At 37.5% G+C, this 24123-nt stretch overlaps 1 protein-coding gene across 1 annotated transcript; it reads right to left on the bottom strand.

The window, feature by feature from the left end:
• Nucleotides 1-20135: 20135 nt before the first annotated feature.
• Nucleotides 20136-24123, bottom strand: LOC116267342 (40S ribosomal protein S10-1-like). Its single transcript, XM_031649030.2, has 5 exons — nucleotides 23966-24123; nucleotides 23823-23871; nucleotides 23414-23693; nucleotides 23184-23310; nucleotides 20136-20402 (listed from the first exon to the last, which is right to left on the bottom strand). The coding sequence occupies exons 1-5, from the start codon at nucleotides 23966-23968 to the stop codon at nucleotides 20325-20327; spliced, it is 537 nt and encodes a 178-aa protein (XP_031504890.1). The 5' UTR covers nucleotides 23969-24123; the 3' UTR covers nucleotides 20136-20324.

Raw genomic sequence — 24123 nt, 5'->3', positions numbered from 1 at the left:
CTTTATGAACAAGTATGAACAATATAGTGAAAGCCAGTCCAATCCATGGCAGACTTAGCTCAGATATTACGGTCTGGACCTTGTCAATATTGAACTTTTCAAACAAGTATGACAAATAGTCAAACAGCGTGTGAAAAACATTGAGAATAAATTCGTTTAAAAAATAAGGGAGAAATAAGAATATGAAGATTCTCATACGTATATTCCTCAGAAAAGGATGGATGGGTAAACTAACTTTCATTTAGTTTAAACCAACATTCTTTGCATTCATATTTGAATAACTTAGAATATTATGTCAATATATGTATAATTATAATATATAATTATAATAGATATCTTTATGATAAAAAAGAAGTATCAATTAAATGCACCAAGGCACCAATTCTATGACAGATTTCAACTTACCTTTATTTTTAGACTGTTTTTCAAGCATTTTTCAAATGGGAAGTCCTCTTTTGATCTTGAGGCGAATGTTTACAATAACCGAATGCATATTGGCCTGCACCAGCCCATTCACATTGTATCAGCACTTAGTCAATGTGACCCTCCTCCTAAAAAAGCAGCTAATATGAGTAGGGCTGTCAATGAAATGGATTCAAATCGAATATACTCTTAACTACATATGCTTTTTCGGATATCTGATCAAAGAGTTGAAGGAAGGTACATGGTGACCAGGGGCGAAGCCAGGGTAGAGCCTGCAAGGGCCATGGCTCGACCTCAAAAAAAAAAAAATACATGTAAATTTTTAAAAAAATTTACTTGTCTTATATAAAAAATTTGAAAAATGATATTTCTCCCAATGCCAAAATTTAAAAATTTTAAAAACAATCTTGGACCCATGAGCCATGGGGAAGGGGAAATGGGTAGTGTATCATAAACCTCTGCCTTACCTGAAAATAAATAAAACATTAAAGCATTAAAATTGAGAAAGTTTTTAACTAGAATTAACCATTCATACATAATATTTTTCCTCAATCGGTTCATAATATGTATCGTTTTCTGAATTTCAAATTGGACCTTAGGGCTCCCTTGAAAATTCAAACAATTTTCACAAAAAAGAAATAAAAACAATGGGGGACACAATACACAGTCTAAAAGCAATATTATCATAATCAGCCTAAACCAGTTAGTGGTAAAACCGATTTGATTAGGTTGCTGATTCAAGAATGCCATATGCCATTCTTATTTTATTTTAAAAAAAAGTCAAACAATTTCTATTTTAATATTTTTGCTGACACACGACCAACTCAGCTGAATCATCCAATTCGTCGAGTTGGGAGATTGATCAATTCAATTCCAAGGTAACATAAAATTCACTTATAATATTATGAAAATTATAAGAGTAGGAACATGCCTTCTCATATTAGCCGCATAACATAGGATGCACTCACATATCTGTTAGGTCCATGTTTTACATATGAAACTATTTCACAGTTAATCTTTTTCTTTTATAAGTTGGAAATCTTTTCTACCAACTCAACTGTTTGACTGGAGACTGAGCTGAGAGTCCGAAACTATTAGATGTCCTTTTAATGTGTACAGACAATTTGCACTATATTGCATGTTGAGTGGTACTTAGGGCTGAGAAATGAGCTGAACAAACTCAAATAGCTAAATCTCAGTCATGTTTGAGACAGGTAGACTTGTCCCATCAGCTACTTTGTTATAATAAGCGGTTCAGATAATTTAATTTTGAAATATTGAGTTGATTTTTGCTCAATACTTCAAGTACTTTAAAATAATGTGCTTTATAATTCTATCAAATGCTGTAAGGCACACTCAAAGGGCTCCTTCTACTTCCTCCTTATGAATCTGAAATTAAATCTTTTTTTCTCTAGTTTTAGATCAGACATTTCCTAAAGCAAAAAGTAAAATGAGAATTCTACAGTATGGTTCCTAAGTCTAACCAAAGATTTTACGTAGATATTTTGTCTTATCGACAGAAGCATGTTGTATCCTGTCTATGAATCAACCTAAAAACCAGTAGTTATCAAACGCCCCTTGGCGTTTAGGTTTGTCTTCACTTGTGCAGGGACTCTGACACCCATAAAACCCGAACAAAGCGCGGCTTGACTACCCTGAACCCTGGGCCCCAAGGGCCAATTGAACTTGAATCTCACTCCATCGATCTACTGCTCACAAAGTAAGATCCATTAATGGACCCACCGGACACTCCTAAGGGACTACTATTAAGAAGCAGACCAGCCTTTAAAACCCTAGTTTTTCTTTCAAGTTCCTTAAGGTGCACTGACAGATCCGCCTCGGATGCTTTGTGCTGATCTTGTCTTCATATACATATATATATATATATATATATATATATAAACTAAATTTATGTTAAATAGTTTCTTAGACAAAATGTGAACTGTCTAATGTTCTTACGAACACTAATTTTATATAAATCATGTCCTAGTTCAAGTTATTTCAATGAAAAAAATTCATCTTTTTTTATCATCAAAATTTTGATGCTACAAGATACGTTCATTTTTAGATTACTAAAAAAATATAAAAAAAAAACCAACTTAATATATGTTTCACAACCAATCACTCTAAGATCATACCTATAAGGTTAGACTATAAAAATAGTACTTTTAGAATTAATTTTAATGGGCTAGTTTTTTTCCCTTACCCAATTGGTTTGTTGGGTTTTTTTTACTAATTTTCCATGAATTGACTACTCCTAATTTGTTCTCGCTTATGCATCTAAAATTGCAGCATATACACGCACCTTTGTGGCCATGAAGATCTTGTGAAACAAAAACCAAAAAAAAAAGAAGTAAGAGACACTCATCCACCAATAATTGGCATAAGGTAGAGCGATGTGAAAAGGACGGTACAAGAAGTAAAAGCAGGAATAACAACAATCTTGAAGCGAGTGTCCTTTTTTTTTCATGTTGTTTCGCCTCATTTGTGAAAAGGCAGGGAATAGGGATGGTGTTGTCAATATCAGTTTATCATTTGCTGATACACATAGGATCTGCTGCAAACTGAATCAACTCAAGCCGATAATATTTTTTATTATTTGTTAATTAATTTTGAAAAAAAAAAGGAAAATAATAATAAACCGATGCTGCCAACAAACCGAAACGGTATGGAAACCGAGACAGATGATACTCGCAGGGAAGGAGACGTGTTGATCAAAGGACAATTCTGTGATTGAAAAGCAATGCAAGTTAGAATGGTTGAACAAAACATTAAAAAAAAAAAAAACAGACGGAAAACATGAAAATGCAGGGTGAAACTGTATATTCATCACGAGAATCTAAAACTATTGAGAAAAACAAGAAGCTTTAGTTGCTTTTTAACATACATTATAATATGCTGCTGTGTTAGACAGACAATATTTTTCTAATATATATAGCAGCTGCTCATTGAATAAGGGATCAGATCCGAAGTTGCTTATGAAGTTTTGAATTAATAAATATCTGCTTCCAGCTCTTTTTTTCCTAAGATTTACAAACTTTTTTAGCTTTCATGTATGACCTGTTTGGCACATTTATGTATATGCTCCAAATGAACCCATGGATTGCATTGATTAAGATCTTTGTCTGACATCGATACTTTCCACATTAAATGAGAGCTGAAGCATAGGGTTTAGGGCTGTGGCGGTACCTGGTGTAGACCCAATTTATGTAAGATAGAACAACGCTCGCTCCCATTCCATTTGGCATAGAGACATAAAACCCATAGAAATCGAACCGACAAAAGATGACTTCATCTAGCAGCAGCCTCCGACCAGATACATTATGGCCTTTGGGTGCATCATGAGACAATTTCCACTGACCGGCACATGGAAAATTCTTGTAAAAGAAACAATCTGGTTAAAAAGTACTCTGCAATAATTTCAAAAGGCCATTAAATCAGTCTGTGAACTGATGCATAGAGACCCTAAACTGATATGAACTTTATGGACCCGCTTGGGATAATGTTATGAATTGGTCTAAAGCATTATTGAACCGGTATTGAAACTTTATGAACAAGTATGACCAATAGTGAAAGCCAGTCCAGTCCATGGCAGACTTGGTACAGATTATTACGGTCTGGATCTTGCCCATATTGAACTTTTTCTAACAATCATGACAAATAGTCAAACAGCATGTGAAAATCATTGAGAAGAAATTGGTTTAAAAGTAAGGGATGGACAAGAATATGAAGATTCTCATACATATATTTCCCATGAAAGGAAGATGTGGGCACACTAATTTTTAGTTAGTTTAAATTGACATTCTTGGCACTCATATTCTAATAACCTAGAATATTATGTACTTATAGTTAATTGTAATAGATATTTATGAAAAAAAAGAAAAGTATCAATTAAATACACCGAAGCACCAATTCTATGACAGATCTCAACTTACCCTTTATTTTTGTGCTGTTAGTAGACCTATTATTTCCAGCAATTGCAACGATTTCTCATGGTTAAAAAAAGCAATGTTGTCTAGATGTAATGGGACTTAATTTAATCAATTCATTTCAACCTTTGGATCATAGTCACAGATTTTCATTTCATTTAATGGGGCTTGTGTTAGACCAAGTCCTGAGTCAATTCAAAACATGGACGAATCAATCAAGAAGAACTTGATATGGGAAAATCCTAATCATCTACCAAGCATTTGGATTCAAAACAAAACCAAAAAATATAGAATGTCATCCTATGTTAGTAGATCCATATCCAAACCGTTTATCTGGACTGGATTGAAGGTTGAATTAAAAAGAATGAGAACGAACATAGATAGGGTCGGACAAAATTCCAGTTTAGGCAACCAGACTCATCTTGGCATAGCTAATTGGGTTTTGGCTTGTTAGTAGGGATCCGGACCTTAATACGAAACCTTATGCTACTTAGATATTGGTGTCTATAATACCGAGCATATGAAAATTTTGGAGGAGCATCACAAACCCTCCTTCACAATAAAGTGAAAGATGAAACCTAAAATTAAGACGATAAAAGATGGTTAACTATCATTTGGCTGTGACAAATTGTCGTTCAATTAAAGATGAGATCGGCGCTTTCCGGGTGAGCAAGGGGTATTAATCCCACCGCTCGAAAAAGGCCCGAAGGCCCCCCCATTCCCCCTGCCTCCGGGGTCTTGAGCTGCGTCGGTGTCAGCGATAGCAACGGTGCACCCTTCAACTTAGATGCCGCGCCCTACCGCCTTAAGACACAGGAACATAACGCCCACGGGAATCGAACTAGAGACCTGCATTAGTACAGGCCCCTAGCTCAACCAGCTACGCTATGCCCGATCGGCGCTTTCATTGTTTAATGTTTACTTATGGAAAACCGCATTTGGCATAAAAACTGAATTAGCCCAACAACTAACTGAGGTTAGCGCGGATCGCGTATATGCTTTCAATGAGTTGCATAGGTTATGAGAAGACAAAGTTATTCCTAAATTTACTACCTTGGGAGGAGAATTTTCTAATCAGGTTCTCAAATGAATTCAAACTGAATATTGTGCTTGGATAGTGGGAGGTAGAACTTTAGTTACCTCTCGATGGAGCACAGGGTCTTCCTTGTGCATGAATGTGAAGATGAAAACGCCTCTATGGGTATGGCTTCCAAGCCTGCACCCCATTTTATAGAACATAAAAATCTTCAATGTTGTAGGCAAGAGTTTCAAAAGGGAGCATACTCAATGTGGTTTTCCTCATAGAGACAGATTTGCTAGAGTTTGCTTAGACCTCCTCTTGAAAACCCACCTCAAGCCAGAGGGTAGAATTGATAGTTGGAGGCAAATCCTTGATTCATTTGGTAATCTAAAGGCATATACAGTTTTGACAGATGTTATGGAGTGAATTTCCACCACCAAAAGCATGCCCTAAAGTTGATTATTAAAAGAAGATCAAACCTTAATAAGGTGATAACTGAATTAGGGCAAAATCTTGAGATCAACTTGAGTTTCAAAAGATACACTAGCTAACTTTTCTTTCTTTATATTACAAATAATCATTTCCAATCATTAAGGTGCTTTGGTAAGTTTTCATTAAACCTTTTTAAAAAAAAAAAAAAAAACTGGCCTAGTTCTCCTCTTTTAAAGGACTTTTCCAATCATAGTGATCCCTTAACAAAGATTATTTCATTTAAAATATCTCTCCAATCATTTTCTCAAAATGATTCTGGAACTCTTTTTTCAATGACTTACCAAACACTTTCTTGTTTTAAGGACTTACTCTTTTGATTTGTTTTATAAAACTTTAAATTTCTAAAACACTTAATTAAAGTCCTTATCATGCACTACATTGCATATAGGTTGAATATAATGTTTAAGTGAATATGGAAATACACTGAGGATGAACATAGCCCTTGGCTTAGTTATCCCTAGTGAAGGTGCCGTAAGCGTCGTACTAATGCACTGGTCCCTTTTTCAACTTTCAAAACAAATTCTTATTGGCCAACCAAAAGAGATGAAAATAGTATCATTACTGCACATCTTCGTTTTGCTCCATCTAAATAGCTTTAGTCTTACTCTCTCTAGTTTCTTTAATCATTGGGCAACCATAACACCAAATCTCTCGTGCCTCTCACAACAAATGGGCACTGCTCTCTATTATCTCAGCAGCTGAGATACTTAAACTGATACCTTACACAATGAGTATAATCTTGCCTCTCAAAACAAGCCTTAAATACTAAGATATTAGATATGATACGAACATGCTCATAGTTGGAAGAGAACTTTTGGAGCTCTAATTATTAAGCCAGTGCTGATTTACTATGCACTGGTCTAGTACACACATAATATTTTATGATCCCAATCTATTATTTCTCTAGATAAAAGTTTTATCTAGGTTATTGACTATGGAAAAACTTCAGTCCTACAACAAGCAATTACATGTGCAATAAGACGATATAGTCGATGGGGAGACCAGTTCTATCTTGTTGGCTCTTCATGAGGTTAACGTCTCCTATGAGTAAACATGACTTGCAAAAGCTGAGTATCAGTCCTCTTAGCTTTTTCTTCTCTCTAGTCTGCTTTAAGCTGCCTAGGGTTAAATAAACTCCACCCAATATAAAAGTTTCATTAAGACCTTTAACAACACATTTTTGGAACACCCACCAGGAGTCAATAGCAAGCAGACAAACCTAGATCATAGAAGGATTCTAATGTTCAAGTTTACCTAGATCATAGAAGGATTCTAATGTATTAAGTTTCATTAAGATACGCAGCTCTCTCCCACAATGGTCCACATTTAAGTCTCATGCATTGCTATGAAATTTGAACTTAACTTTCTCTATTTCCCTCAAGAAAACCATAGCATTCAAGAGGAAAATACATCCAATATTCAAGATTTTAAGTAGTTCCCTGAGCTCAAGTTGCACCTCTTTTCGTATGAGGCCTCTAATGTTCCAAGAGATGATTCTCATCCTTCCTCGTAGTCTTATACAAGAAGACACTTGCACACTCTCTTGCATTTTATCTAGTCATATTATGTAAGACCGACCCTCTGCAGTTCTTTACCTTTCTGCCTCTGCCTCTACTAAGAGGACTTTTGAAAAGCTTGACATTCAAAACTTGAGGTTCTAGCTTCTGCCCTTCACTTTATGTCATAGCTGCCCATGTTAGACAGCATTTCAATATCCTCAAACTGCATGCCCTCCTTACCTTGTGCCAATTCTATTCTCTCTAGAGGGAGGGAGGATCTGGTCGACTAGTTGAACTTATATCAGTTTCTCTTCTGCCCACTTCCTTTCATCGACATGTTTTAGCAGTGCTACGTGGCATTCCTATCATGACATACATCTACGACAAAAAAGGACATAAAGAAAAATTTTTAGAAAAAAAAAACTATTGGGTTTGCTTGTCATTAAGTATAGGCTTAATGATAGACATCATAATTTCATAAGCATACAAACAAGGGTGGAGCCAGGAATTTTTCACAAAGGTGGTGGATTATAGTTTCAAAATTTTGACAAAGTTTGAAAATAGTTTTCCAAAATTTTTATATAGGATTGTTAGAAATATTTTTTTGAAGTGGGCCAGGGCCCCTGCCGGCTCCTAGCTCCGCCTTTGTGAGCGTAGCAACTTGTGATTTCTGGCTTGAAGAAGTTAGAAAGTTTTAAACTAAAGAACATGAGCTTGGAAATATAACCTTAGAGAGAGACTGACTTGTTTTAGGAAAGAGGCTAGGTTTTTTAGAGAGATTTTAACTCTGTTCTTTTTTCTAAAAAAATCTTCCAACTTCATTATTGATATAGCCTGAAAATGAACTTGAGCTCCGATCCGTTGACATCCGGATTTGAAGAAAAAAAAAAAAAAGTGGCTCTAATGCTCTCCCAAGAGATGGGACTCCTTGAGAGCTGCTCCGACTGGTTGGGTTGAGCTTCACAAGTCCATCACGTGCTCCTCTAAGGTCCTCTCACATTGGAAATGAATGTTTAATATTGAAGATGAAGATCATCAAAATAAAAGACAAAGTGAGGGAAAGATAAGAGAGAAAGGTTGAAGTGGGAGAGAGAAAGCTTCAACACTTAGAATGTGTTTTAGAGAGGAGAAATATGAGTTTATATAGATTTTGAAGGTGTCAAGGTTGATGGATTAGGGCACATCTTACTAAAACATTCTATTGTTACGTTAAGTTTCCAAAATCTATTAAATTTTCTATAAGCTCTTTTGACTTACTACCCAATCTGTAAAAACTGAAAAAAATCTAAAGTAGGCTCGTGTACATCATGCTATTTTCATGAAATTATTTTTAAATAATATGGAACCTTTTAAAACTTGTTTGAAAATTTTATAATCTCGTTGAGATTCTGTATTTTCTTCAAGTCAAAATATGGAGTTTTTATTAAGTTTTTTCAAAGAAAAACATTTTTAGATTCAAACACTGAGGTGACTCAAAATTGGGAATGGCAAGAGTCTAAAACTAGGATCTGAAACCGGATTTGGATCCAAACACTCACACGGGTAAAGATTATCGATTTGGAACACAAAACGAGTATAGATTTTGTCTATATATCTTGAATGTGGATTTAGATATGGTATGGATCTAGACTTGATTCTAAATATCGATCCAGGGCACAGATATAGACCAAAATCTTGAATTGGCTCTAAAATTATGGATTTGAAACAGAATCTTGGATTTGAATCGAGAATGAGATGGAAACATGAAACTTGGCTTTGGAACTTGACTCTGGTTTGGATTTTGTATCAGAATTTTGGATATATGGTTCAATTTTGGATCTAATGCCCATATTTTGGATCTAGGGCTTAGTTTTGAATCCAAAGAGGGAATCAAAGCTAGATATACGTCTAAGAAGCTGGATTTAGGTTAGGAATGGAACGAAGGAGGGGTTGAGCCCTAATATGGACCAGATACAGGTGCTAGAATCAAACTTGAAAACAAGTTTTGGATAAAAAATGAATCTGAAAACATGATATGGATCCAAAATAAAATGGAGCATGACCTGGCTCCCAAATGAGTCTGAATGCATGATATGGAACTGAAAATACATCTAAAGGTAGAATGCAAATCTAGAATTGATCTGAAGACATAGTTTGGATGGAAAATGCATCTAAAGATAGAATTGAAAATAAAGTTTGGGTCTAGAATGGGTTCGAATATAAAATAAGGATTCGAAATACATAGAATTGAGATTGGGATTTGGATTTCGAGTCAAAAATAAGTTGAGATGTGAATTTGGGTTAAGGGGTAAGAATTTGGAACTCCACGGTTGGAAATGTTGAAAAATTATTGGAAATCCTTAAGAAAGTGCTTGAAAACATAGGGCAAGTGTTTTTTGGAAATTTTACGGTAATTACAAGCAATGATACACAAGTCAAGCATGTCAAGGAGGATTGAACAAAATCTAAAATTCCCTGGCGGCAAGGGACTCAAACTTCTTTGGGTTGGAAAAGATGTTTGGGTGAGAATTAATCCAAGCATTGCATGAGGTAGAGGCTATATGAAGGCAAAAAGCTAGACTGAGCTAGAATGATGGTTAACAGTGGCAATCATGGCAACACATATCTTAAGGATGCCAACATTATGAAAATGATCTTTAGCAAATTATGATGGCAAAGATCAAGAAGATGGATTACCGAATGGTAAATAACAAGCACAAATCAAGGAATCATTGTAACTTCTGATAATGAGCATTCAATGAATATCCTGTAACTCCTTAACCTAAAGAGTTATCCCCGCTACAATGGCTTATATACATGAGATTGACACACTCTACCAATTCCAAGGCCGACTGCCTTCTCTAGATAAATAAAATTACTTTAGGCTAATTTATTTTATCTTTATCTTTATTTTTGTCCTTTAACATGGTATAAGAGCAGGATGCTTGATGCAGAAGAACGAAACCCATATATGGCCTGCAGACAACCAAAACATCACTTCCTTCTTCACTAAGGTGAGGATTTGATCCTGTTGAACAAAGATTTTGGGAATCAAACTTGAGCTTTCTAAGTCGCTGCCAAAGTATGACCTACCTTTACAAAATCTCCATGAAAAATTTGGAAATTTTGAAACACCACTCTATTTGAGGGAGGATGAAAAGAATTATGGTTGACCGTGACAATTATGGCAACACATATGATAAGGGTGCCAACATTATGGAAAGAATCTTTAGTAAATGTGACAGCAAAGGTCAAGGCAAAGGATTATACAAATGATTAATAACAAGCACAAATCAAGGAACCGTTGTGTCGTTAATGCTGATAATGAATATCATGTAACAACTCCTTAAAATAAGGAGTTATCCCAACTATAATGGCCTATATACAAGAGATTGGCACATTCTCCGGTCGATAGCCGATAGCCTTCCGTAGATGAATAAAAATACTCCACTTTAAACTTTCTTATTTTATTTTATTTTTGTCTTTTAATAGTTAGGTTGTGGAAGAAGATGGAAACACTAGTTATTTTCAAGCAATTGTAAAAGATATGAAGTAAAGCAACTCGGTCTCATCTATCACCTATAGTTCCAAAACAAATTCAAGCGGTCCTCACGTTCTATAATTGTGCAATCAATACTTCAAACAGTTGCTAGGCTCTATAAAGGGCATTCTCCTTGGTCTAAAAAGTTGTTCTCAGCGTGGACCACATAAGTGGCCCATGCTCGGATGACTTTCCGACTAGCTTCTACTATGACAATTAGGCAACTGTGGGCAACATCTTCGTAGTAGTGAGAAATTTCTTTTAGACTAGTAAGCTTGTTAGGAAGCTAAATATTGATTCTTCAATGAGAATGTGTTATATATGTCATAAATCTAAGGCATATAGCTTCCGTGTTCAAATTGTTACTAAAAATTCTTACTACAAGATGAAGTTTATTCTAAATAGGGTTATTGGTTTAAACCAGTCAGGTTTCCTTTTAGGTAGATCCCTCAATGGCAATATGAAAAGCCTATAACAGATTGGATTGGTGATTCTTCCATAACTCTAAGCCTTTTCTTGGATTTAGTGAGTAATGGGAGAAATAGTGTGTGTGTGTGTGTGTCCATGGCACTCAGTCATTATTGGCATAAGTGGTCAATAAGGAGACTATTTTGAAATGAGAATGAGACTTTGTTAGGGAGATCTCCACACATCCTTTTCACTCATCATAGAGATTAGATTGAGATTTTTCAAGCGAAAGATTGAGCAACAGAGTCTAAAAGTACCATGGATCCCTGGAGTAGTCATATGCCTTGGGGTTCTTGCTTTTCTGATGATATTCTTATGTTTTGAGTAATCACTATAACAGACAGCCTAGTTAGCTAAATTTCCACTTTAGTTTCTCAATAAATAATACAAAGTCTATAAGAGTAGAAGGTCGCAATAGCTCAATGAAAGGGGTTATTAAAGAAATTTTAAGACTATGCTTAGACATGTTTTTGTCTACTCTTGTGCATAACAAGGCTTAGTAGCATATATTGTCACTGATGACAAATGTTTTTAGAATATCATTTTTTATATTATTAAAGTCATATTACCCTTAGTGAAGGTCTTCAGAGCAATTCATTCAGATGAGACCCCAACTATGGAGTTTCTATATAATTGCATCAGAAGGGTATTGCACAATATTTTTTGAACCCGCAATTTATGTTGATGAAAGTGCAGATAAAAATGATGTGGTGAAAGTTAGATTTCTACAGTGTTTGGATGTAATGGCGCTCGATATAGAATAATGATGCAAGACTATTATAGATATGAAAAAGAAGATTGTTTTTTTCGAAAACTTGAAGCAATTGAAACAAAGAAGAGACAATCTCATGGTATTGGACAAGTTTTGTTTTCACATTCGTAGTTGTTTCATGAAAGAATAGATAAAGTCATCATGCAATATATTTGTTACTTTTTTCTTTTGTTAGTTGATTGGTAAAATTCCTTTTTTATGAAAACAAAAGAACTAGGGAATAGTGCAGTACAAATTCTCAGCCAAACTTGGCAGTGCATCAAGATGTGATCACAATTGGGTAAATAACAATAATTTGACATGATTGATTTTGTTCTTTTTGTTTTAAATGTTTATTGTTTAGTATTTATAACTCATGAAATTAGATAATAGATACATAGCATATTCTCCAACTAGGAGAAGAGAGAGGCTCTGCTAGGGTTTTGGCTGATCGAGAGGATTAGGCGTGTTGAGCGCTTCTTCCCCCTCGCGTTAGGTGGGGGAGGGACCGTGGGCCATGAAGATGCCTATGGCATCGAACGAGGACCTCCCTCCTCTGCAAGGATCTGAATCCTCTCCATTTGATAAAGGGGATCTTCCACCTCCTGCCCCCCCCTCACCATCTTCCCTTGGCTGTCGTATGGCCCTTGGCTGTCATATGGAAGGGACAACACTCATGGGCTTCTTTGGTTACTGCTGACAGCCTACCAGAGCATCCTTTGGAGGTGGAGATTCAGGATACCATATTAAAAATCAACATCCCTAAAGAAGCATATGAAGAGATGGACTGGTCGTTCCAATGGCCAGCTTTGGCTCGGCCAAAAGGTTCTTCCTCTAATTGGTGCACCAATTTCTCCTTTGTATTTTTTGAACTCACCAGTCTATAGGTAGGGAAAGCCTACCTGAAGTTCACCATTCTCACTAGTGGCACATTTTTCATTCAGGTTGAGGATGAACAACAACTACGTAGGTCTCTTGTTACCCACTATTGGCAGCTAGGAAAACCACTCACCATGCTGCCTAAGCTCTCTGCCCCTCTTTGGATTCGACTCCCAAATCTGCCTCCGAATATGTGGACTACGTAAATCTTCAACAGCATAGCCAAAGGTCTTCAGGGTGATCTTTTGGAAACAGACACTCAAATCAGAGACATTAATCAAGGGGGTTTTGCCAGAATCATAGTTGAACTTCCTCTGGGTGCCCCACTTCCCCCTTAATTTCAGTTTGTGTTAAATGATAGTCACACCATCACCCAACCCTTAGTCTATGACGGGAGATTACGTTTTTTCAGGTTTTGCAGTGTCAACTATCATACACCCGATAAATGCCCCAAGCGTGAATCCTGCAATCAAGGGACTTATCTTCATGAGGCGGCCAAAGGCAAAGACTCAACGAAGGCTTCCAACTCCAGCAAAGGGCCTAATGTGGAAGGACAAAAGGGATTACCTACAGAAGGATCATACTGATAGAGTTCGTCTGCATCAATCCCACCATGAACCTAGTAACGATATCACTACAAGGAGAGTTAAGGGCAAAGACATTATCAGGGATGCAACTAAGAACCGGGCCAACATGGTTAACCCCCTTCGATCAGATCGAAAGTTTGCCTACTGAAATACCCACGGGCTTTTCATTCAAATCATCCTCTAAGCTCAATTCTCAGCTCATTGTTAACGCTCCCCGTGATGGCCAAGAGGATGTCCATAATGTTGATCCACAAGCTGGTAATTTTCAACTTTTGTTTGCAGCAACGGTGTCACTCATAGTCGCGGGAGGGGCAGCAGACTGTCTGGCCATAGAAAATTTGCTCAGGATACTGCAAATCACAGTTTTGACGATCCGGAACCAGCGGCGCCAGTAGAAAAGCGTAAGTAAGCACGTGAGCTATTGCCTGGTAGAGGCCCCCTCAGACACCGCCCCACCATCTCACACCAATGACTTTCCTACGAGTGGCGGTGAAGGTAATCCTTCCGACCAGGTATCTGTTTCCTCCCCTCTCCAATGAAGTGTTTAGCATGGAATATTCGTGGCTTAGCTAGAAACTTTGCTAGGCACGACTTGCTTCTCACTGTCCAGCATGAGGCTATTGATAGTTTTTTTATTTTTGATACTCTCATTCATGTTGATCGGCTTCACATTAACTTTGGTCTACTTGGTTCTTATGCTACCTTGTCCAATGCTGATTTGTGTGATAGTATTGTACGTATCTTCTGTGGTTGGAAACCACAAAAATTCTTTGTTTTGGTCTTTAATATGAATAGGTATTAGATCCTTCTAGAGGTCACTGACAAACAGTCTCATGTCAAGTTCCTAGCTGGGGGTACCTACCCTCCTCCGCGTTATAGTGAAAGAGCTTGGGAGCTTACAGTTTTGTAGAACATCTTATCTGATTTCCAAGGCCCAACTCTTTTGACTGGGGATTTCAATGCTATGCTGGATAGCTCAGACAAAACCGGCCGCCCAACAAACCTGAACTCCTGCTCTTCTTTTAATAGGTTTGTTTCGAACTGCCATTTGTTTCCGTTGTCTAACCCTGATCACAGGTTTACTTGGAGCAACAACAGACAAAGTGCGAGTGAAATTTTGTGCAGGTTAGATTGGGGTTTTAATGTATGGAAGGCTCAATGGGGAAGCTCTATTAATTTGCAGATCCTTCCTAGATTGACTTATGATCACTCCGTTCTCAAAGTGTCTACTTGTTTCACTCCAAACTCTGCTAATCTGTTTTTTCAGTTCAGATATTTTTCAATTCTGTGCCAGAAGACCTCAGTGTAATTACCTTGTTCAAGAGGCTTGGAGTTCCTGAGCTTTTAGCTGCCCCCTGGTGAGGGTGATCAAGAAATTGAAACTCACTCGATTTAGTCTTCTTAGTTGGGCTAGGAGTTGTGTGGGCGACATTTCGCTTCGTACCAAAGCTTTTATGGGATGAACATGACAAGGTCCAATCTCTTGAACTAGCTTTTACTGTTAGTGACCAGAATCATGAGATTCTAATCTGAAAGATATTGCAAGCATTCGTTGAAGATAAAGGTAGCTTATGGAGGCAAAGAGCTCATGTCAGGTGGATCGCTGAGGGCAACCGTAATACGGCTTACTACCAAGCAATAGTCAAAGGCCGTAGAACGAAGAATTCCTTATCTACCTTGGAGTATGAGGGGACGAGAATCAACGATATGAACCACATTAGATCTATCTGTAATAAATTTTTGTGCTCTTCTTGGTTTCGAGGAGGGCTCAGGCTGCTGCCTGAGTAAGACGGCTGATGGCCCTATATTGTTGTTAGAAGATAATGTTGTCTTACTTCCCCTGACCACTCTTGACGAAGTGAAGCGTGTGGTTTCTCGATGGAATGGAATAGTGCTCTGGACCTGAATGGTTTTCCAGCTTCCTTCAATCAGCACCATTGGGGCATTGTTGGTCATTATTTACTGTAGGTTATTAATAGTTTCCTCTCTACTGGAGAAATTGAAAAATTAATCATAATTATATTGCCCTTATTTTCAAAAAAGAAGGTCTTTGTAAAGTTGATGATCTCAAACCTATTGCCTTATGCAATGTCTTGTATAAGATTATATCTAAGTTCCTCTTTTTTCGCATGAAAAATCACCTGCAGAAAGTCATTAGCAAAGACCAAGGTGTGTTCTTTCCAGGGCGATGAATCACATGGAATATTATCTTTGCTCATTAATGTATTCACTCGTTTGAGGGCCTGCATTAGAGTAATATTTGCTTTAAAATTGATTTTTCCAAAGCTTACGACAGGGTTAGCTAGGCCTTTCTTAAGAATGCTCTTATCGACTTGAGTTTCAGCATAGCTTGGGTTGACAGAGTTATGACATGTGTATCCTCTACTTCTTTTGTTGTCCTCATTGATGGGATTCCAGGAGATTTTCACTTTATGCGTAGAGGTCTGAAGCAGGGAGACCCCATGTCTCTATATCTATTCCTTGTTGTTATGGAAGAACTCTCTAGAAATTTAGAGTACAGACGTTAGAATGGTTCCTTCACCCCTCCCTATATCCCTCAGATAGGGGCTTGCCCTTCTCTTCTCACCTTTGCCGATGACATTATTTTTTCTAGAGGTGACTATCGTTCTTACAATGAGGCTATGCATGCTCTTAAGGCCCTTAAGCTTTCTTATGGGTTATGTGTTAACCCACAAAAATCTCATGTGAATTCCTTTGGGGAACAAAGAACTCCTCTCTCTTTCCTCAGCAAATCAGATTGGATGCAAGGTTGTCTGCCTCTTCATTATTTGGGTGTTCCCCTTTTTGTAGGTAATATGCAGGATAGCTTCTATGTCTCTCTAGTTCTGAAGGTAGAAAGAAACTTTCACTTTGGTCTTCTAAGCTTCTCTCTTAAGCAAGCATCTTTGTTTGATAATGTACGACCTCTTAAGCTTCATTGGCTACTGGTATTCTGTCTTTATGTTCCATAAGTCTATTCAGCATAAACTTGAAATTACTATGGCTAACTTCTTTTGGGGCAGCCAAGAAACTAAGAAAGGTGTACATTTGGTTGCCTGGAAGACTCTCTGCCGCCCGGTGTTAGAGGGGGGTGTTGGGTTGAAGCAGCTTGATGATTGGAACAAAGCTTGTATTGGTCGCATCACGCTGCGCATCTGCTAGGATGATGCCCTTTGGGTGAATTTTATGAGGAAGAAATATCTTTTTTTTCATAGCCTATGGACCTTAAAGCGCCTAAAAATGAGTCTTGGTTCTTCAAAGGTGTTAGGAAAAGCTGGATTCAAATCTAAGATCACAAAGATCAAGTCAGGTGGTCTGCTGGCATCGGCTCAATTCGTGGTGCTCCCCTTATTGCTCAATTGAATTCTTTGGAAAGATCTGCCTTTAAGTTCTCATTCATTAAGCAGGTCCTTACTATGACATGCCTATTCTTGACAACTTCAAGGATTTTCTTTTCCTAGTGGGTATGGAGAGGCCTAACTTAAAATCGTAGCAAGACCTCCTTCTTTGGCATAACTCTCCTGCCTCTAACATCAAAATGTCTGACGTGTGGGAGGTGGTGAGACAGAAATTTGACAAGGAACCTTGGAGGAAGTTGATTTGGTCTCCTCAGGCTCAACCTAGAGCGCAGTGGTATGTTTGGCTGGCTTGCAATGATCGTCTCCCTACCTTCGATCGACAAAAGAAAAGTGATATTTCTTTAGCCAACTGATGTGCTCTTTGTCTCAAAGATGAAGAGTCTGCTCATCATGTTTTGTTTTCTTGTCCGCATTCTTCAAAAATTTGGGGTTCACTACTTTTAAATTCAAGAGAAGTTACAAACCCCACGCACTATTGTCTTGGAGTTAAAACATTGGTTCTATTGTAGCTTCAAAAGATGTTGGCTTATGAAGTGCTGGAAAATCTGTTTTCACATCATACTTTGGAGAATATGGTGTAGGCACAATTCGGCAATCCATAGAGAAGATACATAATCTCCTCAACAAAACTCTCATGCCATCTGGCAGGACTGTGTTGATGGCTTCTATACTATCATGAGCAATTCTGTTGAGGACAGGAGAGACCTACAGGTTGACTACGGGGATTGTTCCTGATAAGTGCCCACATATTTTGACTGGTCAAGCTTGTCTGCAAGTTGTCTTTGTTGCTTCTAATGGTAGATAGGTAGTTGCTTTTCTGTTAAAAGATTCGAATGGTTTGCATCTTGACCAAGGTGTAGCGTGGTGAGAGATTTCAGAATATATTACTGATTTGTAACAACAAGCCTTGGATTAGAAGACTTCGGGCCATGTTTGAAGGTCGTCGGTCCTTCGAGAGTCGGCATAACAACTACAGCAACTTATTTCATAGAGTGCAAATTCTGCAACAACAACATGCTCATGATATTTTGTCTTTTTTAACCCAAACACTGTAAATTTGGTTCCTTAAGCTTTTGGTGTCCTCTTGGTTTGTTTTCCTTTCATGGCTCACTCTAGCCCTTAGGGTAGAGTGACTGCCATTTTTTTTTGTATATATATTTTGCTGTTGGAATAAAAGGTCAGGGGGGCTTTCCCCGCAAGGTTGTTGCGGAGATAAGAGATACATATAAAAATGAGAAATTGTCATCGGCAAAAAAAAAAACTCAACAATTTGGTGTTATCATATACAATATAAAGTTGAGTGACAGACTTAAAAAAAAAAGTGTTGACGATCCCTTATTTAATGATAATATTGATTTATATGATAAATAGATTGTAGAAAAGGAAGATCTTGTTTTACCATTTCTGCATTAAATGATTCTTGTTTAGACCTAGATTTCAATTTATCTTGTTTTGACAATTTCATCAGGTCTTTAGAAAAAAGGTAAGCATGATTATCTTCTACAAGTATGTAGATGACAAAAGTATCTAAACGAAAATAATATTTGAAATTTAGATAAGTATAATCGTCTTTCATGTTTATTAAGTTCTGCTAATTTTATTGTTGTTTTTCAATGAAGAAAAAGAAAGTAAGAGATGAAGAACGTGAAATTTCAAATGATTATGAAGCAAAAGAAGAATTTATCCATTATGTGGATGATTCAAATGAAGGTCCTTTGTCAAGTTCAGATGGAGAAAAAATATTGAAAACATCTGACTTGCCTTAAAAACTTATTATTATTTAACTATTTGTATTATTCCATTTATTTGAATACTTCCGAATGTTGTACTTAAAATCATGCATATTCCTTTTTCACTTTGTTCTTTATTCAAATACTTGTTATTTTGATTGTTGCTTTTTATTTTACATTATCTTAAGAATGTTTTTTAGTTGTGATGCCTACGTTTTGCTTCACAGTGTTGTGCATTAAGCATTATTGTGCATTGCATCGCCTTACAAGCTCAATGCATCGCTTTCTCATAAGGCTGCACAACGAGCCGAGTCAACTCGGGTTCGACTCAAACTCACTCAAAAAATCTCTGTTCATGCTCAACTCATTTGTAAACAAGCCGAGTTCGAGCTTACAAATATACTTGAAATGATAGACGAGTCGAGTTCGACTGGATTCGCAAACCAGCACTTCATATAATATTGTTAAATTCTAGTCCACCGAGTCATTGGTTTTAACTTTTAAAATAAAAACAAATTTTCATAAGTTATACGAGTTGAACGAACTAAACAAATTAATGTTTATACTAGTTAATCGAGTTAATACTTACACAAGTTAACAACTAAACGGGTTAAATGGGTTAAACGAGTCGAGTCGAGCTTGTTATATGGAGCTTGTCTCAAGTTTACTTTTTCATCAATACACTTAACAACATTGCCTAGTTGCATACTCAAATAAATGTGTAACATCTTAAGTAAGAAAAATTAAATGATATTAATAAAATTATACACCACATAATCCCGTCTATTGCTGCGTCAAGAACTATAACCATATGGTTGGTTGATCTTTTCAGAGACACTTTTTTGCACTGCAGTTAAACTAGAGAGACATAGGAATACGTCCCCCGCCAAACCACCCCAATGCAAGTGCCATCAAAATTACTACCAAGAGGATCACCAATCCCACACTCAATGACTCCGGAATAAGCCAAATGGACGACGATGCCTGACCATGTCGCCATGACAGTCCAGCCAACGATGCAAACGCATCGATTCTATCCGTTTACCTACCCGAACTTGAATCTATTAGTCGAATCTGACAAGGAAATTTGGATTCAATCGCTAATCAAATTCAAAATTTGCATAAAGTTTAACTGAAATTGAATTCAAATTCAATATCTGAATTCGATCAGATAAAGATCTAACCCGATTAATTATACATGTCAGACCTTATGTTAGACAAACACAAATTCGATTTTAGCAAAGGGGATTCAAGTTTGAGTTACATTCAAATTGAATGAAGAAAGTGGGGGAAAGGTCGGGCGCAGCCGCTCAGAGACAGGTCCTTTGACAAAGAACAACCATCAAGAACAGGGCAACAGACGAACCTTGCACCACTCCCCATGGCTAAGGAAAACAGAAACAGCACCGCTTCCTCAAGGCTAAGAAAAACGTAAAGAAGCAAGTAGCAAAACAGTGATGACAAGGGGAAAAAAAAGTTAAAAATGACTGCATCAAGTTGACAGGTATCTCTTCTATTCAAGTAAAGCAAAAGGTCATCATAGACCAAATTTTTCAAATACCACACACAGAGACATAAGGTTCCTCCAAAGGCAAATAAATCCCTACAAAATTTTGAGAGACATTTGGAAGTACTTGCAAGACCAGATAAATGGCATGAAATTATCTTAAGAAAGGGAACTCGACGGAGGGCCTCCAGAATAGCCACCACCCCCTCTTCCAAACCCAGGTCGTCCACCTGCACCCTGCAGCAAATCAAAGCAAAATTAGATCAAGCTCAAATGGATTTCCTAGATCCCATACATTACCACATCATAACTAGATCGTCACTCCACAAGCACAGAAAGAGACTCAGTTTAAAAGAACATGTTTTCGACAAAAGGTGAAAGCAGCTTCACACGTCAGGGAGACCAAGTGGCTGGAGATGCCCACATGGCAGAAGGTTGGAAACTTGAAGTTGAAGAATGTTAGTCAAACATGCAAATACGTCTGCTGGCACACCTGCGAGTGTCCCCAAACAGTAGAATGCATCATAGTTGGCAAGCTACAAACTCGGACTCGGATTGGCAGCCAACTGGATCAGCGGATCAGTGGGGAGACTTGGTGACTCAACCGGGTCAAGTACTAAGAACTGAACTATGAACATGCAACCGAGTTACCAAACTGTAGCTCTCTCTTTCTTTTTAATCTTTCCCCAAACGATCTAATTAACTACTCAATGATTAAAAAATTGGTAAAATCAGTAAAATGTAAAAAAAAAAAAAGGGTATGCTCTCTCCAGTGTTGGTAGCCACCGATGGCCGACCGACCACCTTCAGGGCATCAAAGAGAGAGAGAGAGAGAGAGAGAGAGAGAGAGAGAGAGAGAGAGAACATCGCTGGTTTAAGGTTTTGGGCTTGGAGGGAGGTTGCCCGAAAGGTAAAAACCTTCACCAAATGGTCCAACCTCCATCATAAAGGAATATATATATATATATATATATATATATATATATATATAGAGAGAGAGAGAGAGAGAGAACCAATCAATTCAGCCTCTCCTCCCTTTGTTTGGTCTTTCCATTCAGATTCAAGAAAAAGAAAACTGAATCAAAATCAATTTTTATCATTAATTTAGTTTTATATCACCAAAACTCATATTGTGCCTCACAAGTCAGCCGATTCTCAACCAGCCAGCGGTGTCTTGGTGTGGATTGATTATATCTTAACCCGTGAGACTCAATAAGTGAACGGTCCTGATCCGACTCGAGGGATTGTGGGGTTTGCCAAGTGTGGAATCCATATCAAGAAAAAAGGGTGGGTGTAGGGGCGTGTGCCAGGGGTTTCAACTTGTCACTTGAAATTTTTCAGAGGGTAGAAGACAATGACTTAGCTTTCATAAACTTCCAATCAAATGATAACTTCTCCTTTTGATATCTTAAAATTACAAACCAGTTTTTGCTAAAATCTTTCTTAAGTACTAAAATTACCCCCTCTATTTAAACATTTACTGGAATATGCTCAAAATATTAGAATTAGGCATGCGGGAAAAACACAGCAAGTTGGCTAAGATGACTTGCCCCTGTTGACACCTTCGCATTGTCTTACTCTTTGAAGTATAGTTGGTTAATGGTTATACATGTCAGCAAAAACATTGAACTGTCTTTTGAGGTTTTCTTCAAAAACAAATGGTTAAGAAAGACAAGGCCAGCTTATATTCAAGTTTAAGGACTTCCGACTCTTGGGGCACTGATAGTCATCAAAAGTACACAATAACCAGTAATCATTATCACAAGTAGAACATATTTTTTAAAAAAGACCCCTTATTTATGTTCCAATTAATTAAAATGAAAAAAAGTAGACAGACGCTTTTTAAAAAAAAATTGTCAAAACCAATTTAATGTGTTTTTTCACGTTATTTTTTGCTTCAAGTTTAAAAGTTAAGTTGAATTACTCATACTCGTTTTCTGTCCTTCCTAAGACATCATTTCTGTAATTTATCTAGTGAATTTTCTATGTTTCCTTATTAGTTTCTCAATTTGTAACTAATTTTTAACATTTTTCCTTTTAAAGAAAATTGCAAACTTTCCTACGAAAAACAACTTTGCCAGACCATACCCAAGAAAAACTTAAATGGTTAAAACCCGAGAATGATATTTATGCAATGCCAGTAAATGCAATATACTAATCTAGTAGATTCAAAACCCTCCAGTCTCAACAAAAAATCGTAAAATAACATAGCTAAAATAGAAAGAACAAAAACCAAAGGTCCAAACTCTCATAGTTTTTCCGATCTATGCATATCAAGTGAAACAACTTCAAGATTTTCCAGAAACTAAATCACGTGGAACAAAACGAACAAACTGAATTTCCCATCAAGCTTTTAGGAAGCTAAACATTGTGAAGATGGTCAAACAATCAAATAACTGCTCGATAATAGAAATAACATACACAAGCAGAAAACACAATTAACTAGATAAACCACAAGAACCTGCAATAAGAGGAAGCAACTGCCTATGTATTCAAGATCTTAAAAAAAAAAAGTAGCATATTAAAAGGTCGACAGGGCAAAGCCAGCTAAAGAATTGAAGATGTACTCGAAATGTATATTACGAAAAAAAATCCGTCAAAACTAGTTTGTGGTTCACGTATATTTTCTGTCATAAATTCGAACAAGACAATCTCACTAACCGAAAAGACATTGTTTGGTTTTTTAATTCAAAAATTATGTGTATCCTAGGGTTAATAATGTATAAAACCACACGTGAATAAGGAAACAAACTATATGAATCATTGCCCATTTCTTCTAATTTATTTTCATGGAAACTAATTTTACTACATTAATTTCGTGCCTCTACGAAGAATAAAATGCACTTAGCCCCACTTTCGTGACACTGGAATTCCCCCCAATTCAATTGACTCCTCCAAGTATAAATTATAGCTTCATATGCAACAGACAAATTGCTAACCCATTTTCAAGATGGCCACGAAACATAAAACTTCGAATCTGACAGAACGATGTTTTCAAAGATCAGTTAACGTAATTACCCTGAAGGATGGCTGGAATTCAGGCGGCGCTCCACCCTTGTCGCCAAATTCGCCACCACGAGGGCCGCCGCGGTACCCGTCCCGATCACCAAATCTTGGCCTGTCTCCTTCAAAACGTGGAGGGCCTCTGTAATCAATCAAAATAAGCAAATAAAGAATCATAACCAAACCGTAAACCTTGCCGCAGCAACCGGAAAAAACCAAAACGCGCGAAACTCAAATCAAGGGACCTGGGCCTATCACCACCGGGGCCACCCATGGGCCTTCCCATAGGTTTCACAGATTTCTTCAACGTCGCGGGGACAATCTCCGACGGCAGATTCAAGTAGGATCTCAAATACTCGATGCCATCGTTAGTGAGGTACCAATAGTAGTACATCCACGAGAAGGTCTCTCTCACGTACTCCTTCGACTTGAAGCTCTGCATCAACTTGATGACCTGAAGGTTCGGAACATCGATCTCTGGGTGCTTCTGCAGATTGAAATCCTTCTTCGCGTAGAGAACGCCCTCTGAGTAGAATCCCCAAACAAGGATCCAGAAATTCCAAACAAATCAAAATGCAACCGCTCGAACGAAGCCGGAATTCGGCAACAGATAATCGAGAAGGAGAAGAAGAAATACTAGTGACAAAAAGCTACCTTGGAAGAGGTACTTGTAGACCTCGTTCCTGTTCTTCTTAGGGATCAACTGAAGAAGCAAAAGAAGAAAAGGCGAGAGAAGTCACACCAAGGAAAGCCAAGAAAAAGAGGAAAGAGAAGGATGGGTAGAAAAAGACGCTTACCATTATTCGGCCGGAGTGTTCTCTTCCCGGAGGGAAGAAGAGGAGATATCAGGATGAACCAAAACCCTTACAGCAGCGAGCGGACGACGTGCCTCCGGCCGCTCCAGATGACAAAAAGACCAAGGGGTGACGGCGAAACCCTAGACCTCATAAGTACA

The sequence above is a fragment of the Nymphaea colorata genome, chromosome 13 (genome assembly GCF_008831285.2).
Source record: "Nymphaea colorata isolate Beijing-Zhang1983 chromosome 13, ASM883128v2, whole genome shotgun sequence".
NCBI classification, from domain to species: domain Eukaryota; kingdom Viridiplantae; phylum Streptophyta; class Magnoliopsida; order Nymphaeales; family Nymphaeaceae; genus Nymphaea; species Nymphaea colorata.
This window is presented reverse-complemented; position numbering and strand designations above follow the sequence as displayed.

Bases quoted from the DNA above. Each gene is read 5' to 3' on its own strand.
- LOC116267342 (XM_031649030.2), bottom strand. The intron at 23,694-23,822 runs GTAGCTTTTTGT...GATTCTACTCAG, and splicing joins CTACAAGTACCTCTTCCAAG to AGGGCGTTCTCTACGCGAAG. The intron at 20,403-23,183 runs GTAATTACGTTA...GATTTGCTGCAG, and splicing joins AATTCCAGCCATCCTTCAGG to GGTGCAGGTGGACGACCTGG.